This window comes from Dendrobates tinctorius, unplaced genomic scaffold, assembly GCF_039654945.1.
Source record: "Dendrobates tinctorius isolate UK_male_01 unplaced genomic scaffold, ASM3965494v1 ptg000205l, whole genome shotgun sequence".
Taxonomy (NCBI): Eukaryota; Metazoa; Chordata; class Amphibia; order Anura; family Dendrobatidae; genus Dendrobates; species Dendrobates tinctorius.
Genome location: NW_027361872.1, coordinates 13481021 through 13498489, shown reverse-complemented (window position 1 = coordinate 13498489; position 17469 = coordinate 13481021). Strand labels below are relative to the sequence as shown.

At 40.5% G+C, this 17469-nt stretch overlaps 1 protein-coding gene across 7 annotated transcripts in view; it reads left to right on the top strand.

Annotated features, from left to right (window-relative positions):
- WDPCP (WD repeat containing planar cell polarity effector) overlaps window positions 1–17469 on the top strand; it is a 421800-nt gene that overhangs the window by 207763 nt on the left and 196568 nt on the right. For all 7 annotated transcript variants that reach the window (XR_012222050.1, XM_073554051.1, XM_073554052.1 and 4 more), the window contains exons 10-11: window positions 2809–3418; window positions 14834–15022. Coding sequence is in view for 6 of the 7 variants with exons in the window: in XM_073554051.1 (XP_073410152.1) it covers window positions 2809–3418; window positions 14834–15022 (799 nt within the window). In the remaining variant the exon portion in view is untranslated. The remainder of the gene's footprint in view (window positions 1–2808; window positions 3419–14833; window positions 15023–17469) is intronic.

Sequence of the window (17469 nt, the reverse complement as noted above, 5' to 3'; positions counted from 1 at the left end):
CTCCATCCCATAGTCGAGTGCCCATATACTCATCACACATCCTCCATCCCATAGTCCCATGCCCATATACCCATCATACATTTCCACTATCCCATAGTCCCATGCCCATATACCCATCATGCATATTCTCCATCCCATAGTCCCATGCCCATATACCCATCATACATATTCGCCATCCCATAGTTGAGTGCCCATATACCCATCACACATCCTTCATCTCATAGTCCCATGCCCATATACCCATCATACATATCCTCCATCCCATAGTCCAGTGCCCATATACCCATCACACATCCTCCATCCCATAGTCAACCATTATGACATCATAATGAGAGGTGGGGCTTAATACAACCACACTTTTTCCTCATTATGTAGATAGGGGCAACATTGTTTGGTGAATTGGAACGCGCGGGGTTAAAATTTCGCCTCACAACATATCTTAGGACACTCTCGGGGTCCAGACATGTGACTGTGACAAATTTTGTGGCTGTAGCTGCGACGGTGCGGATGCTAATCCCGGACATACATGCATACATACATACATACATACACACATTGAGCTTTATATATTAGATTATTATTATTACATGTACATATTCATTTAGCAGTGTACTGACAATGCGCAGCATGTTTTCTAATTATATGAATGTTTACCTATCCTTGTGCAGTTGAGGTTTAGCATTTATGCCCATGTAAAAAAAAGTTTTTTTTCGGAATTAGATAGTTAAAAGAATTTGTGTACTATGAGATGTGTCCAGAAGGTGAATCCAGCAGCACTGGACACAGATGATGACCTAGAGGATAGAACACCTTGCTCCGCTGTGCATATGCAGTAAAACAAGGAGTACGGTCCTTGGATCCAGCTGCTCATTGTGCATGCACTAACTGGCAATGGCGTCCTCTTCTGAATAAAGTATATAGTTAGGTCCATATATATTTGGACAGAGACAACATTTTTCTAATTTTGGTTCTAGACATTACCACAATGAATTTTAAACAAAACAATTCAGATACAGTTGAAGTTCAGACTTTCAGCTTTCATTTGAGGGTATCCACATTAAAATTGGATGAAGGGTTTAGGAGTTTCAGCTCCTTAACATGTGCCACCCTGTTTTTAAAGGGACCAAAAGTAATTGGACAGATAAAATAATTGTAAATAAAATGTTCATTTCTAGTACTTGGTTGAAAACCCTTTGTTGGCAATGACTGCCTGAAGTCTTGAACTCATGGACATCACCAGACGCTGTGTTTCCTCCTTTTTGGGCTCTGCCAGGCCTTCACTGCGGTGGTTTTCAGTTGCTGTTTGTTTGTGGGCCTTTCTGTCTGAAGTTTAGTCTTTAACAAGTGAAATGCATGCTCAATTGGGTTGAGATCAGGTGACTGACTTGGCCATTCAAGAATATTCCACTTCTTTGCTTTAATAAACTCCTGGGTTGCTTTGGCTTTATGTTTTGGGTCATTGTCCATCTGTAGTATGAAATGACGACCAATCAGTTTGGCTGCATTTGGCTGGATCTGAGCACACAGTATGGCTCTGAATACCTCAGAATTCATTCGGCTGCTTCTGTCCTGTGTCACATCATCAATAAACACTAGTGACCCAGTGCCACTGGCAGCCATGCATGCCCAAGCCATCACACTGCCTCCGCCGTGTTTTACAGATGATGTGGTATGCTTTGGATCATGAGCTGTACCACGCCTTCGCCATACTTTTCTCTTTCCATCATTCTGGTAGAGGTTGATCTTGGTTTCATCTGTCCAAAGAATGTTCTTCCAGAACTGTGCTGGCTTTTTTTAGATGTTTTTTAGCAAAGTCCAGTCTAGCCTTTTTATTCTTGATGCTTATGAGTGGCTTGCACCGTGCAGTGAACCCTCTGTATTTACTTTCATGCAGTCCTCTCTTTATGGTAGATTTGGATATTGATACGCCTACCTCCTGGAGAGTGCTGGTCACTTGGATGGCTGTTGTGAAGGGGTTTCTCTTCACCATGGAGATTATTCTGCGATCATCCACCACTGTTGTCTTCCGTGGGCGCCCAGGTCTTTTTTGCATTGATGAGTTCACCAGTGCTTTCTTTCTTTCTCAGGATGTACCAAACTGTAGATTTTGCCACTCCTAATGTTATAGCAATTTCTCGGATGTTTTTTTTTCTGTTTTTGCAGCTTAAGGATGGCCTGTTTCACCTGCATGGAGAGCTCCTTTGACCGCATGTTTCCTTCACAGCAAAACCTTCCAAATGCAAACACCACACCTCAAATCAACTCCAGGCCTTTTATCGACATAACGAAGGGATTGCCAACACCTTTCCATGAAATAGCCTTGGAGTCAATTGTCCAATTACTTTTGGTCCCTTTAAAAACAGGGTGGCACATTTTAAGGAGCTGAAACTCCTAAACCCTTCATCCAATTTTAATGTGGATACCCTCAAATGAAAGCTGAAAGTCTGAACTTCAACTGCATCTGAATTGTTTTGTTTAAAATTCATTGTGGTAATGTCTAGAACCAAAATTAGAAAAATGTTGTCTCTGTCCAAATATATATGGGCCTAACTGTAAGTTTCTAAACTACCTAATGCCGATTTTTACATGGACATGATTGAAACGCTTAACCTCAGCTACAAAATTTCTTGCTTGGGATTTAGAAGCCCCAAGCCTAGGGATTGATTCCCTTTAATATTCACATTTTTGATTTGAGTATTGTTGTTTTTTTGGGGTCTGTATACAGTATATGTATTTGCTGACACAATATATCAGCATGTCTTGACTCTTGATTGCAATATTTAGTTTCCTTCTGCTTTTTCTTCATAGGTGCTGAGCTACATCCGCACCGGGGGCGATATGCTGGACGCTAGCTTTAGTATCACTCAGCCTTACCAGGTACATACAGTAGAGCACTCAATGAGCTCCGACAAGGAACCTATGGCTGACAGCTGCATCTATGAATGTGCAAGAAACAAAATGCAGTGTGCTTCAGTCACTAAGATCCCCCTCAATTCCCGAGCCATAAGCTGTGACAGGAACAAGGCTGAGGACAGGCTTCTTCTTGGCTGTGAAGATTCTTCAGTAATTCTTTATGAAGCTCATCGCAGAGTGACCCTTCTGGCCCAGGCTGATCTTTTGCCTTCATTAGTCCAGTGGCATCCTGCTGGATGTATTTTTGTTGTGAGCAACAATCAAGGAGAGGCACAAATATTTGACATGGCGCTCTCACCCATTAAAGTCCAGCTTGTTGCTGAAAACCTTACCCCAACATCCACCCTGCAATGCAATAAGCATTTTGAGGTGTCCAGCAGCCTGGTGGACATCAAGTGGACTTACCCTCGCACTGCAGCTCAGTGCTCTGATGGTGCCGATATATGTAACCTTCTGTTTCTGAGATTTCACGGGGGACCCTTAGGAGTTCTTCAGTTCAAGCTTGGTAAGATATTAGGGTATAAATATATGTATAAATAGAGTATAAGTATAATGTTCTAACATTAGTTGCACTGAGAGTTTTCTATGGTAGTGTAAGTTGTACGTCTGAACCTGGCGGTAATTGATGTATCCAAACAGTGTATTCAGATCCGAGATGCAACATTTTGGCTACATTTCAGCACATGCTTGATGAAGGCTTCATTCTTTTCCTTTGCACAGTATAGGTGAGAACTTGTTGATTTTTGGGGGTCCGACCAATCTATTGGCAGAATGGGCAACATTTATTCCTGCTGGAATGGTAGCAGCAAGGCACATCTTTGACCTCCCTAACAAACAGGCAATCCCCACATGTGTTGAGGCTGTCAAACCGCAGCCGCAAATCATGCAGCCGCAGGGACTCGAACATAATATACAAGCACGTCCAGATGCTCGGATAACACCATTATAACAGACGTTATCTGAGCACGTTCGCTCATCACTACCCATCAGATTTAGTGCAAAACATGGACAGTAAAAAAAAAAGAACAAAATGTATACTAGAGATAGTGCAAATCGGTTCACCCGACTGAGTCCATTGGCCATTATAGTAATCTGTGGCCCCAGGACGGAAGCTGAAGGAACCACCTCTCCATAGAAATTTAAAAAAAAAAGTTACAGCTGCTGAAATATAGTGACGCAAACACAAATGTGTAACGATAAAGAGGTTGTTCAATACTTTTAGAGGTTCCATTGTCAGCGGAGGGGACGGACTCTTCCCATGCCGCGTGGCCGGGTCCTGCACATCTGCCCCCTATTCAAGTCAGTAGAGGGCGAGTATCAGTAGATGTAGCAGCGCTGTAACTGAGCACTTCCGGACGCTGCCGTCACAGAGAACAGCTGAGTAGTGGACATCATGTTTATCGCTCTTTCAGGCAAAGCCATTACAGGATTGAAAAACAAAATTGAAAACTACAATCATACCAAGGGACTGGAAAACACTTTTTTTGTGTTGCTTTTGGGAAGCTGGAACACGGCTTGTGCATTATCGTTTATCATGGTGATGGCAGAAACAGCAATTGTTCGGCAGTGAGTAGATGCTGAAGTACTATGTACTGTGGCGAAAGAAGGCAAAACTGCATTCTGATTCAGCCTTTCAGGGTTGTGTTTTTTCACAGCTCCTTAAGTCAACAGGGAATTAGACATTGAAACAAGGCCAAATGTCCTGCAAGTTGGCAGCGATACTGACCAGCATCCCTCAGCCAAATGTACAGACGCACAACATCTCCACAAAAGCATTTCTTTACTACAGAACAAAAGCTTACATCAGTGGATGTCACAAGTCACTGCCCTACGTCGCTCTGTAAACCCTCCAGAAGCCGATTCTAGATTGTTTATTGGTAATTTTTTTTTTAATAATTAAAGTAGTTCTCCAGTGATTTTGTATTGACCCATCCTGTCACTGGTCCCCCCAATGTATACAGTGGCATGTAAAAGTTTGGGCACCCCTGGCTACAAAAAGCATTTGCAAGCTGTGATACTTTCTAAAGGGGGTGCTGCTAGGTGCTAACCATGCAGGGTGCCAAACTTTTACATCAGTCTATTTTCCTTTTTGTAATTTTTTTTAAATATAAAAGATGAATAAGAGATCATTTAATATTCAACTTTCTTAACTGTTGACAATAGCAGTAATTGTGACCAGGGGTGGCCAAACTTTCACATGCCACTGTATATAATTCTGCCTGTGTTACCTTGTTTAGTTGTTCCTTTCTATCTATGGGTCTGTAGAGTAAAGTTTTCTTTTTGTAGACTTTCAAGTTGGCATGTGGAGTCTTATAGGCATCTTCACAAAGGAAGAGAGCAGGGGCTGTAGTGTCACCTATTGGAAGTAGCAATCCTAAAAATCAGTATTAACTCTTTAAATAGCCTTGTCACATGACTTCTGACTTTCTATTTGAAAATTCAGTCAACTTCTCAGTAGTTAGTTCATGTGACCTCATGTTGTCCCCATGGGAATTTTTATGTTCTCTGAAGGCGGTCGCCATCTCAGTCACCAGAATTTCATGTATGAGTGTAACACTGAAGTTCTCCACAGGGTGGGACTGAAACGCCTATCAGAGGTACTGATGTTGAGTAGACAGCTCCCAGTTATCGTGCAGGAGATGACAAGCCAGACATCTTGATGTTATACTTATTATATATGAGCTTATTTAGGAGTCCCCACTGCAGGCAGAGATTACATTGGCTCCAGCTGCACATGTGATGCCGGGCTGATGCTTCATGCGATTTATAGCAGACCACAGAGGAATATAATGCGGAATGAAATCTGGGAATCAGGATGGAGACTGAAGGGGAAGTACAGAGGATGACAGACACTCAGGGGGGTCTGCAGGGATGGAAAAACATTTCACTGGACTGCGTCTTTAAGAAAAATTTAACATGTGATGTGCTCAAGGCTAATGAAGTTGTCAATGTAGATAATATTGCAAAATCTGAGATTTCTTTTTGCCTTATAAGAAAAGGATCTTACATTGTCATTATCATTTGCTATAGTACCGTAGAACTGTACACATGAAACGCAGGATTAACATATATCATAGAAATGTACACACAAATGCAGTAAATAAAGAGACCAACACAGGCGGAGAAAAGGAACTGCTCATAAAAGCCTAAAATGTAGAACTAGAATCTGTCATCCAGCTCTTGCTTGTACAGGCTCAAAACCAGGGGACTGAAATTTAGAGGGACTGCCAGCCCGGACATATATACAGTTGTGGCCAAAAGTATTGACACCCCTGCAATTCTGTCAGACAATACTCAGTTTCTTCCAGAAAATGATTGCAAACACAAATTCTTTGGTATTATTATCTTCATTTAATTTGTCTTAAATGAAAAAACACAAAAAGAATAGTCCTAAAGCCAAATTGGATATAATTCCACTCCAAACATAAAAAAGAGGGTGGACAAAAGTATTGGCACTGTTCGAAAAATCATGTGATGCTTCTCTAATTTGTGTAATTAACAGCACCTGTAACTTACCTGTGGCACCTAACAGGTGTTGGCAATAACTAAATCACACTTGCAGCCAGTTGACATGGATTAAAGTTGACTCAACCTCTGTCCTGTGTCCTTGTGTGTACCACATTGAGCATGGAGAAAAGAAAGAAGACCAAAGAACTGTCTGAGGACTTGAGAAACCAAATTGTGAGGAAGCATGAGCTGGACCTTTTAGATTAATCCTTCATAGACCATGGGCTGCAAGAATCAGATGCCGGCTGCATGAGTCGGACGGCGGCTGCATGAGTCGGACAATGGCTGTGTGAACTCTGAAACACTTCATACTTTGAATAGTCTTCCAGGGACTATGGGGCCGATTCATTAAGATTTTTATGCCAAAGTTCTGGCATAAAGTAAAACCCCTTAATAAGTCGCAATATTTTGCATAACTCGGAAGGGTCCACCAATATATTTTACGACTTTTGGCATTTTCCTGCCAGTCCCAGCCATTATGCACATAGTGTGGATGGGGTGCAGCTACGCCTTTCATATTCATAAAAGTCATGTAACTTTCTCCACAAATGTCCTTCTATGGCGGCGCTCACCACTGAACTGATGCCCCTAATTCATTAAGTGGTGTGCGCCTTAATGAATTTGACACTTAGTACTCCAGCGAGCCCTTCATTAGGACATCAGTGTGAAAGAATCAGCTCCTAAGTATCTCGGCTCACTACTCCGACGCGGTGCCCATCCCTTTATGATCACATACCCTGTACAGCTCTCAGTGTGCAGTACCCATGGCTTAGATTTGGATACCCCTTTTCTAGCTACGCTTTATCCCTAGTTTACCAGTGGCAGAATTTTGACATTACATGTATTAAAAGCTAGGATCGCTGGACATGTTCACAATTTGTCATCATTATGTGCCAGTTTACAATGTGTCCGTTCACGCAGCAGTATCACACTTACATTTATGTCAGCTGTTCCTTAAATGTCTAAATAAATTATTCTAGACATAGGTAAAAATATAGAAAACAATAAAACAATGGCTGAGATTAGTGCAACGTACTTGTGGCAGAAGTTTGACAAAGCGAAATCTAGATGAATATCTCCATACTCGGCAGCCGTGGATTATGTCTCCGCTAGGATCCTATCTGATAGTTATGTAATATAATGTGCTTAATCCTTTTATTGGCGAATAGCATTTTATGTTCATCTCTGTTATCTCCTGGTGCTGTTTTTAATTGTTATTTTAGTACATCAACTTTCGGCTGGGATGTATTGCTTTGTACTCATGCTGGCAGAATTGTGTTCAGAGTTGTTAGCCTGTGGCAAATTTATATGTGTAGTTTACAAAAAAAAATCCAAGGTTTAGCCCTGAATATCTTTTAGTTATTTGCGGTCTGAACCACATAAAGATTAGCCCCATTGTCATTCAGTACTGCTAATCTGTGGCTGTTGGCCATGCAGAACTTGTGTAAGTGCACACATTGCTTTTTTGATGTGCGATTTTGGCACTGACAGCCAAGGGAAGGAGATTTCTGCAATCTCACGCACATGCTGCTTTTCTCTTGCAGATTTAAAGCAGATTCATATTTCTTCCATATTTTTTTCAGCATTTTTGCTGCGTTTTTCATACCTTCAAATGAATGGGGGAAAAGAAAACATCAATGACGTGCATATTTTATGCAACGTTTTTGCTGCCAACACTCCAGTATTTGGGGCGTAGTGAAATCTGCCGCAAATACTGAATGTGTGCACATACGCTATGGAGCATGCTGTACATTCCTGCATAGATTTCCTTCACTGAGTGGCAATGAGTGTGAAACATGGGTGACATTTTTCATTTACTTGTATTGCATGCTTAATCCATGAGATCCTGAAATAGTGAACAAATATTAACATATCAGCTGAATATGAAATAACTATGATAATGGATGTTCGGGAGCTGAAAAATTAATTGGTACAATTCCCAGTAATTTTTGCAGAATTTTTCTCATTCAAAATGTCTTTCTCTCTCTGTAAATATAAATTTTTTATATATATATATGTATGTATGTGTATATATATATATATGTATTATGAATCATAGAATCGTAGAGTTGGAAGGGACCTCCTGGGTCATCTGGTCCAAACCCTGCTCAAAGCAGGATTCGCTAAATCATCCCAGACAGATATCTGTCCAGCCTCTGTTTGAAGACTTCTATTGAAGGAGAACTCACCACCTCTCGTGGCAGCCTGTTCCACTCATTGATCACCCTAACTGTCAAAAAGTTTTGTCTTATATCTAATCTGTGTCTCCTCCCATTCAGTTTCATCCCATTGCTTCAAGTCTTTCCTTGTGCAAATGAGAATAAAGATGATCCTTCTACAATGTGACAGCCCTTGAGATATTTGTAGACAGCTATTAAGTCTCCTCTCAGTCTTCTCTTCAGCAAGCTAAACATTCCGAAATCCTGCAACCTTTCCTCAGAAGACATGTTTTTGCAGACCGGTCACCATTCTGGTCGCTCTTTTCTGAACTTGCTCCAGTTTGTTGGTGTCTTTTTTAAAATGTGGCGCTCAAAACTGGACACGGTATTCCAGATGAGTTCTGACCAAAGAGGAGTAGAGGGCAATAATGACTTCACGTGATCTAGACTGTATGCTTCTGTTAATACATCCTAGAATTGCATTTTCCTTTTTTGCTGCTGCATCACACTGTTGACTCATATTCAGTATGTGATCTATTAGAATACCCAAGTTATATCTTTTTGAATCCTCTCTCTCTCTTCTCTAGTTTTAGCTATCCCTCCTAGCTTTGTGTCATCAGCAAATTTAATCAGTTTACCCTCAATTCCTTCATCTAAATCATTGATAAATATGTTGAACAATACAGGGCCCAGGACAGAGCCCTGTGGTACCCCACTTGATCGTAATATATCTTAATCATAATATATATCATAATATATATATATATACTCCTCAACATTCAAATTGCAACAGCAAGAAACAAAATTCAAAGAATTATGAAAATCATAGGATGGCATGTTAATGATTAGCAAATTAATTAAAAACAGAAAGATAATTTTCAAAACCTCTTTAGCAACATGTACAGAAATCCCCGCACATACTCGCATTGTCCGCTATCAATGAGGTTATTAATGGTTGTCTGAAGAATGAATGTTCTTCTGCGCTGAATGCACGTGGGAAAATCATCAAGATCTTCTGCTGGCAGCTCACTTTGCTGACCAATGACAGCAATATATACTGTGTATACATATACACAGTATAATGTATATTGCCATCATTGGTCGTCAAAGTGAGCTACCAGCAGAAGATCTTGATGATTTTCTCAAGTGCATTCAGTGAAAGATGTCTCACCAATACTGAAGAATATTACCTCCATTTTATATAAGAAAGTCAGTACCAAATAATCCCACAATGTCTTTCCACCATGTCCATATTGTAGAACCTTTTAAAAAGAAGTACTCCATAGCTCCCTATGCATGGTTAAATTTGTGGACCATGGAAGATTTTGTGTGATTTTATCATTTATGTTGAGTGACATTTCCTTTTTAAATGATTTGCACTTCAGTGACAATTTCATTAAAAAATATAATAATATTAAGAAAGCTTTTATGTATATCTTCTTGTCTCCTTAATGTGTCTATAAACATTAAGAATATTTCATTACTCTCAGCAAGACCTAATGTTATCCCATTGGTCTTCCATTTTTTTAGGTAAATAGTAGCCGCCACATCATTTTTCTATTTTTTTCTTTTTTCATCTTGTTTTTTACTGGAACCACAAATGCTGTAGATGTCTGTGACCACTTGCCTACTGTATGTATCTCTATGATACATTTATTAGTGGCATTGGGTCTGATGACTTTAAAGTGGAACTATAGTTTCAGATAATTTTTCAGAATAAGCTATCGTGTCTGTGTGCTTTAGGAATAACAGTTTGTCGGGTTACCATGTGATGTGTAGTCTGCATTTTTCACCAGTTTTCTCTTCTGCAGGCTCTATCTCTAATTTTCAATTGACTCAAATGTAAACGGGTGGAGACTTTGTTCTATGATGCCATCCATATAAACACACAGAAGGATTCCTGCTGTCATTCCATTTTGTAACACGGAAGCAGCAGCACTGAAACTATACAAAAGCAGTGAGCTGTGTAGCTGTGCATCCAGCATTGAGATAAGCTTGCTAGAATTTACTCACTCTGTTTCTCTGCCTTTTCCTCAGTCCTTCGCTTCATCATAGACTTCAATTTACTGTGTGACCTGACACCTCACTGTTCCTCCCAGTGTAAGCCTCTAACATAGGCTTACAACATGATGTCAACAGGAAGATTTGCATCATCAATATCCTTACATCTCTCTTATCATCCAGTTTAGGGTCATGGCTTTCTCTATTCTTAGTCCCCCCCCCCCATTTCTGCTGTCATCCCAGCCCTCGGCAGTCGCCTTGGCATTACACAGGGCTTCAGTCGACTAATTTGTTTCTTAAGACAAAACACTGGTAAAACTAATAAATTTACTTTGTCTTCATAGTCCCTTGAATTGCTTTACCTTTTACAAGAGACCCCATTCTGTGATCTTAGGCCTTAAGTTTATTTTTGTCTCTTCCCTAGTGAGGCCGCTCACAGCAGCTTTGGTGGAAATGAAAAAAAAGCCCTTGACTTGCTATCTCCAGCACATTTGTGTTCTCACACAGGCCAGAATGCTCACGGTGCGGGGATTTAGAGGCCTTCCAGCTAATTGCCATCTTGTAAATTTAATTGGACTGACTCCCCAGACACTGTTCTTAAATCAATTAGGCTACGAGTTGGCTGTCACCTCTTTCTACCAAGAAGTGCACCATCCAAGTGAGGTCAAGCATCTAAAGGGGGAAAGATGTTTCACCTCAACCACTGAGATTTCTCACAATTTAAAATTTAGTGTTTGCATTTAGATGAAGTATTCTTTTTTATAGTTTTCCCTTTCGATTCATTATTTCAGGCAGAATTTACTTATATTGGATCGTTACTGATTTTTTGGCTACCGTCTCTTTTGTGTCGCTCTAATAAGGTTAAGCAGCGCTCTGACCGGACCGTCCTTGTTAATGAGATCAATTGACTTCTGGGGATGCATCAACTGATAAATAATAAATCCTTTCCTTATTATTTTACAAGCCTTGTGGTTCTGGTCTTTGCCAATAAGAGCAAGTACCATAAACAACTAAACTACAAATATAACCCTTGCTTTGGATATTAGACAAATGTGATGTCATTTGTGAGACCGCTGCTTTTTTTGGCCAAGGATTTCCCTCATATTGCTACAATGCATAACATGCATACTTAAATTACTTTCTTACCATTTCATTCTGTGATGTGTCTTGTGCTCTTAGGCTTTATTCGCATTTACATTTTCTTTTTTCTGCTTTTTTTGTTGTTTCTAATGGAAAAAAATGTAGTCTGCAAAATTATTCTTAAAGAACCGTTCCAGCACTTTTTTATGTGTTTTGGAAGTTGTGCCACTAATATACTAAGTTCCTTTACCCTAGTATTATACTCGCCACCCGCTGCCTTTATCTTTTATTGGCATTGCTTCGATCCCACACCGCTATCTTGTGACCTCAACTTTTGACTGACTGGAAGTCAGAGTTAATGGTCACAAGCCTCAATAAAAGTCTATGAGCTCCTCGTTCTGGCTCTCTTTGACTTACATTGAGTTGTGATTTCCGGAGCACCCAGCAAAGACTGGAGCGATCTTGATGGTCACAACCTACAGAAGTCTTACCTGAGTGGCGCCAATAAAAGATGAAGATGGCAGCTGGTAAATATGGTACCAGATGCAGGAAGGTTAGATTGGTTGCACCACTCCTGTGCTACAATAAAAATAAAACGCTAGAGTGGTGCTTTTAAACAGGTTGGCCACTAATTTATCCTTAGAATAGGCTATCAGTATCTGATTGGGGGATGAGCTGTTACTGGACAGAAGTTATCTGATGCTTCCAGAATACAGCCGCTCTGTCCAAACTATAGCGGCTGCGGCCACGTACTACAGATCCCACCCCTTTATTTGGATCTACAATACCCAGCTGCGCCCACTGTAGAAAAGATGGAGCTGCGCGCGCACTGTGTAAATGCCCCCAGCCAACAGCATTTAGTATAAAGGGCACCGTCCATAGTAGGGAGGTGCCAAAGTAACCTTAATTCATTAGTGTGTTAGGTCCCGGTGGAACCTGTTCTTGAGACCCATGTGTCTGAACGTTGTCCGGACTGTTATACCAGTCTCCGAATCCAGCCCTGACTGTGACACTGTGTCAGCATCCGTCCTACCAAGGATTAGTCTAAACAGAGCCCAAGTCCGGTCTGTCTACCTACTCTTGGGATCATGAGCTGCAGTATTGGAGACAGCCCAGGAGTGGTATCTAGTGGCTTCTAACATCTCAAGCCTGACTCCACCATCAGGAGCTCCAGTGAACACCAGGTAGAAGCTCCTAGGTAAGCCCGGCCCCGTAAAACAGTGAGTCCATGAACCACGTGCACCACCTGCGTGCGTGACCAGCAGCTATGTTCCGGCAACATCTGTGAACTTCTGGCCAGTAACAGCTGATCGGCGGGAGTGCCACATGTCCCACCCCTCACCAATCAAATATTGATAGCCTAGCCTAAGGATAAGACATCAAGAAAAGTAGTGGCCGCCCGATGTCAAGAACCCGTTTAACTGTTACTTAAGTCAATGAGACCCGTTAACCATCATTGGTTGCTTAAAAACAATTTTGTCATAGGTCATCCAGATGGATGGGAATAGATTTGTGTACATAGTCGTTCAGACTCCCATGTAAAGAAAAAAAAAAACACTCTGTGCATAAAAAAGGGTATATTGAGCATGGAACAGCCCATCGGCCGTGAACAGGACTTTTTTTTTGGGCTCTTTTGATGGATACATCTGACATATACTTCAGCACACATCCCAATGGTTGTGCAGAATGTATACTGTAAACTCTATTTTTATTACGTTTTTTTTTTCAGCTTGGTAAAGTGAGCTGTACAAGGCACCGGCTCCCACTACTTGACCTTAAAGGAAATGTGTAATCAGAAAGTGAGCTACTGTTTACATCAGGTTTATTGTTAATTTTTTTTTTTCAAATTTTCAGCCATACTTTTTTTAATATCACTATCCATATTAAAAATACAAATTTAGAAATATTGCAATTTTTCAAACTGGCCTCTGTGGCTAGTCTAGACTCCTTTTTCATTCAGGAAATCGTGAACATCAGCAGCAATAGAGTGACTTCAACCCTATTTTTGTAATGTAAGCATCTAATGAGCGTGTGCAAAGGTCATTGTGAAGGGAGGGGGAGCAGGAGAGCTGTGACCTCGCCTATGGTTAATGGTGGATCCTGTGTGATCACCTGTTTATAGAGGTGTTACCTGACGTTGTAATCATGTCACTTCTGAGGAATGACAGCAAGGTTCTGTCTACTTTAAAAAAAAAAAATCATTGGCTACTGTGAAAATTACAAAGACTACTAATGTTTTTTTTAATAGAAATTGAAATCTGAAAACAATAAAAATAAATTAAAAATTGTAAAAAATATATACATTTAACACAAAAAATCCATTGTTTAAAAATATGTAATTTTCTTATGATACACTCCTTTCAAGTTGTTATGTCCCTGGTGGGAAGAGTTTTCTCCGTTCTTCAACTGTTTTCATATGACCAAAATCAGAACTAGACCTAATATGGCCATCACCACTTTCTTCAGTTATTAACTCTCTTAATTTCAAGAAAAATGATGCCATGAACCAATGGATCACAGGATGTTTGGGCTCCTAAATAAGATTTTTTTTTTTTTTCAAAAATTTAAATAAATCTTTTAAGTTAAAAATAAAGTATAATTCCTGATAGGGCGCCATTCTGACACTTTATAATATTCCATTTTTGTTTATTATTATTATTATTATTATTATTATTATTATTATTATTATGCATTTATATAGCACCATTTATTCCATGGCGTTTTGCATGTGAGAAGGGGAAATATAGACAAGTATAATAAACATGTGTAAGACAAGGGACCCACAAGTACATAAGGAGAGGGGACCCTGCCCGCAAGGGCTCACAGTCTACAGGGATGGGTGAGGATACAGTAGGAGAGGGTAGAGCAGGTCGTGCGGTGGTTCAGTAGACCGAGGATCATTGCAGGCTGTAGGCTTGTCGGAACAAGTGGGTCTTCAGGTTCTTCTTGAAGGTTTCCGTTGATGGTGAGAGTCTGATGTGTTGCGGCAGAGAGTTCCAGAGTATGGGGGAAGCACGGGAGAAGTCTTGTATGCGGTTGTGGGAAGAAGAGATAAGGGGGGAGTAGAGAAGGAGATCTTTAGATGATCGAAGGTTGCGTGCGGGTAGGTACCTGGAGACCATGTCACAGATGTATGTATACATTTCATTGTATTTCTTTTTTTCCCCCTAAAGGTGCTTTATCCAGAGGACAGCTGGGCCCCGTGGAGCTCGTCTCTCAATACCTCCGTCACGAAGAAGCAGATGAAGCCATTGCTATACTGACATGTCTGAGTTGGAACTCTGCTGGCCAACAATGCTTTACATGCATGAGCGCCATTGTCAACCATCTCTTACGGCAGAGACTCACCCCTGAAACAGAAGGTGATACAATGCTTTCTTTATTATTTTTATTTTTCTATATACACATATGCAAAAAATACCCAAACATTAAAAATCTCAGCCTTTTATCTGTCATTAGGCTTCACTTCCATGTATTATATATAATCATGTTGTAACACCTCCACATCATCCCTATAGTTGATTATTTGGAATAGCAAAACATATTTCAGGGTTTTCATTTTTTTTTGGCTAGTCCTGTCTTTATATGATCTTACAATGTCAATGTAAATCTGGTATTTTTTGCAGAAATAATCAACACTAAGTGTGGTTTTTGTTTTTTTTTACTTGCATCAATATCCGAAACTGTGCTAAGTGGCCATAACTAAAATAGCACTGCATAGATTATAGGAGATTATTTTTTTTTGTTGTTAAAGGAATTGTTCAGGCATAAAATATTGATGACCTATCCTCTGGGGTCTCCTACTATACACCTGGACTGGGCTGATCAGCTGTTATTAGTTACGGCAGCGGCTGGATGTAAGCATTGAATGGAGCTGGAACAGCACGGTTTCATGCAAAGTGTAGCGGTTGCTACCTGCGGCTGCACATCCGCTCCTATTAGTTACCTGGACATCCCCTTTAATTTGATATGGTAAATCTGACCAAATATTTTCCTAGATAAGCGATACACAATTAAAAATTATTTGTTAAAATGACTAAAGGCCCGACACACTAAGCAAGATCGCTAGCGATATCGCTTAAGCGTCACCGATTTTGTGACGCAGCAGCGATATTGCTAGCGATATCGCTATATGTGATACTTACCTCCGACTGGCTCCCCCGCTGGCTATCGTTGATCGCGCGAGAATGTCCTGGGCTGTTTCTCGTCGGCGGCTCCCTGCTGGCGCCGACGCGTGGACGTGGGAGGACGTCTTCATCGCCGCATCTGACAGGTAAGTAACGACCGCCGACCGCTGCTACGTCACTGATGAGATCTGCCTGTTTGGCAGCTCACTAGCGACCATTTAGCGATGCACCAGCGATCCTGACTGGGTCGTATCGTGGTCGGGATCGCTGGTGCATCGCTAAATGTAATGGGGCCTTTAGTTTTGCTTTGTAAATAAAATTACCAGGAACAATTCAGGTGAAATTATTTTCAAGTTTGATTAAAAATTGTCGTTCTCAGCAGCGTATTGTTCTGTGTAATAAGCAGCCTGTGAGTACTGAATGATCTGTCGCAGATTGCATTTCCCATGCGCACAGAGCCATCTGCCCGTGTAAACAGGCAACTAATTGACTGACAGTCAGCAAACAAGTTGCCGCTCACTGGTCGCTAAATGCCGCACATCGACTAATGCCAACGGATCCTTGTTCAATTACATCTTATCAGTAATGCAGAGTAGACCTTTCTTACTTTTTCCTGTACGCAGGGTCAACCACATTAAAGATGCTTGGCAGGAGCCGCAGCTCGACCCCATTTAATTGAGAAGGCTTTATTATAATAGTATCAAAGCCGAAATCTTCTTTTCTCCAAACTAGATGGATGGTAGTGATGCCGTGCAGAAAAAAAAGGTTGAAGGGTCACTAGACTGGATAGTTATTGCTTTCAAAAATACCAAAAAGGCAACAAAATATATAAAGGGTCTTATTAATAAAGTTGCATCCAAAATGGCTGACTTCAAAATGGCCGCTCTGATCACCTCCCATCTTGAAAAGTTTCCCCCCTCCCATATATATACTAATGTGCCACAAACAGGAAGTTGATATCACCAACCATTCCCATTTTATTTAGGTGTATCCATATAAATGACCACCATGTACATTGGTCACATGTTAGAATCATGTAATTTCGGTAAGATGATTTTCTATTCCAGGCCAGTCTGCAAAATACCATTGCTGTAATTTGATGTAATTCTACCTCACTTTGTTTCTTCTACGCCTGCTCTTTGTGTCTTCTCTGTATATCATTTAATATGGTACGTGAGATGTTAAAATATCATTGGGATGAGAAGGAAATACAACAGTTTAATTATCTCTAATTAGTATTAATGAAAAGAACAGAGTCAGATTGGTGCAAATAACCGCTGTTATCTTTACCGCTGTTTTTTCTTATCAAAAAGCTGTAGTTAATTGCTTAATAATAACTTGTGCTAAAATTAGTCTCCCAGAAAGATAATGAGCGTGTTTACAGGTCATCAGAACGTCATCCACAAGTGGCCCGCACCCTGTTTATTCCTAATTACTTGCAGTTCATTTTTATTCTGGTTTTTTTTTTTACCTATAAAACTAGAAGTCCAGTATCCAAGCAAATAGGGGGTTTATTCTTTTTGTTTGCGTAGCCATGCACGTGCTTGTTAAGGACAAGCCAGGTCTTTGTAAAAGAAACTTCTTTCATCTATCACACCAATTACAGTATATAAGCTTTGTAAGGCTGGAGTCACACTAGCGGGAAAAATGGACAAGTGCTATGCGATAAAAAATCGCATTGC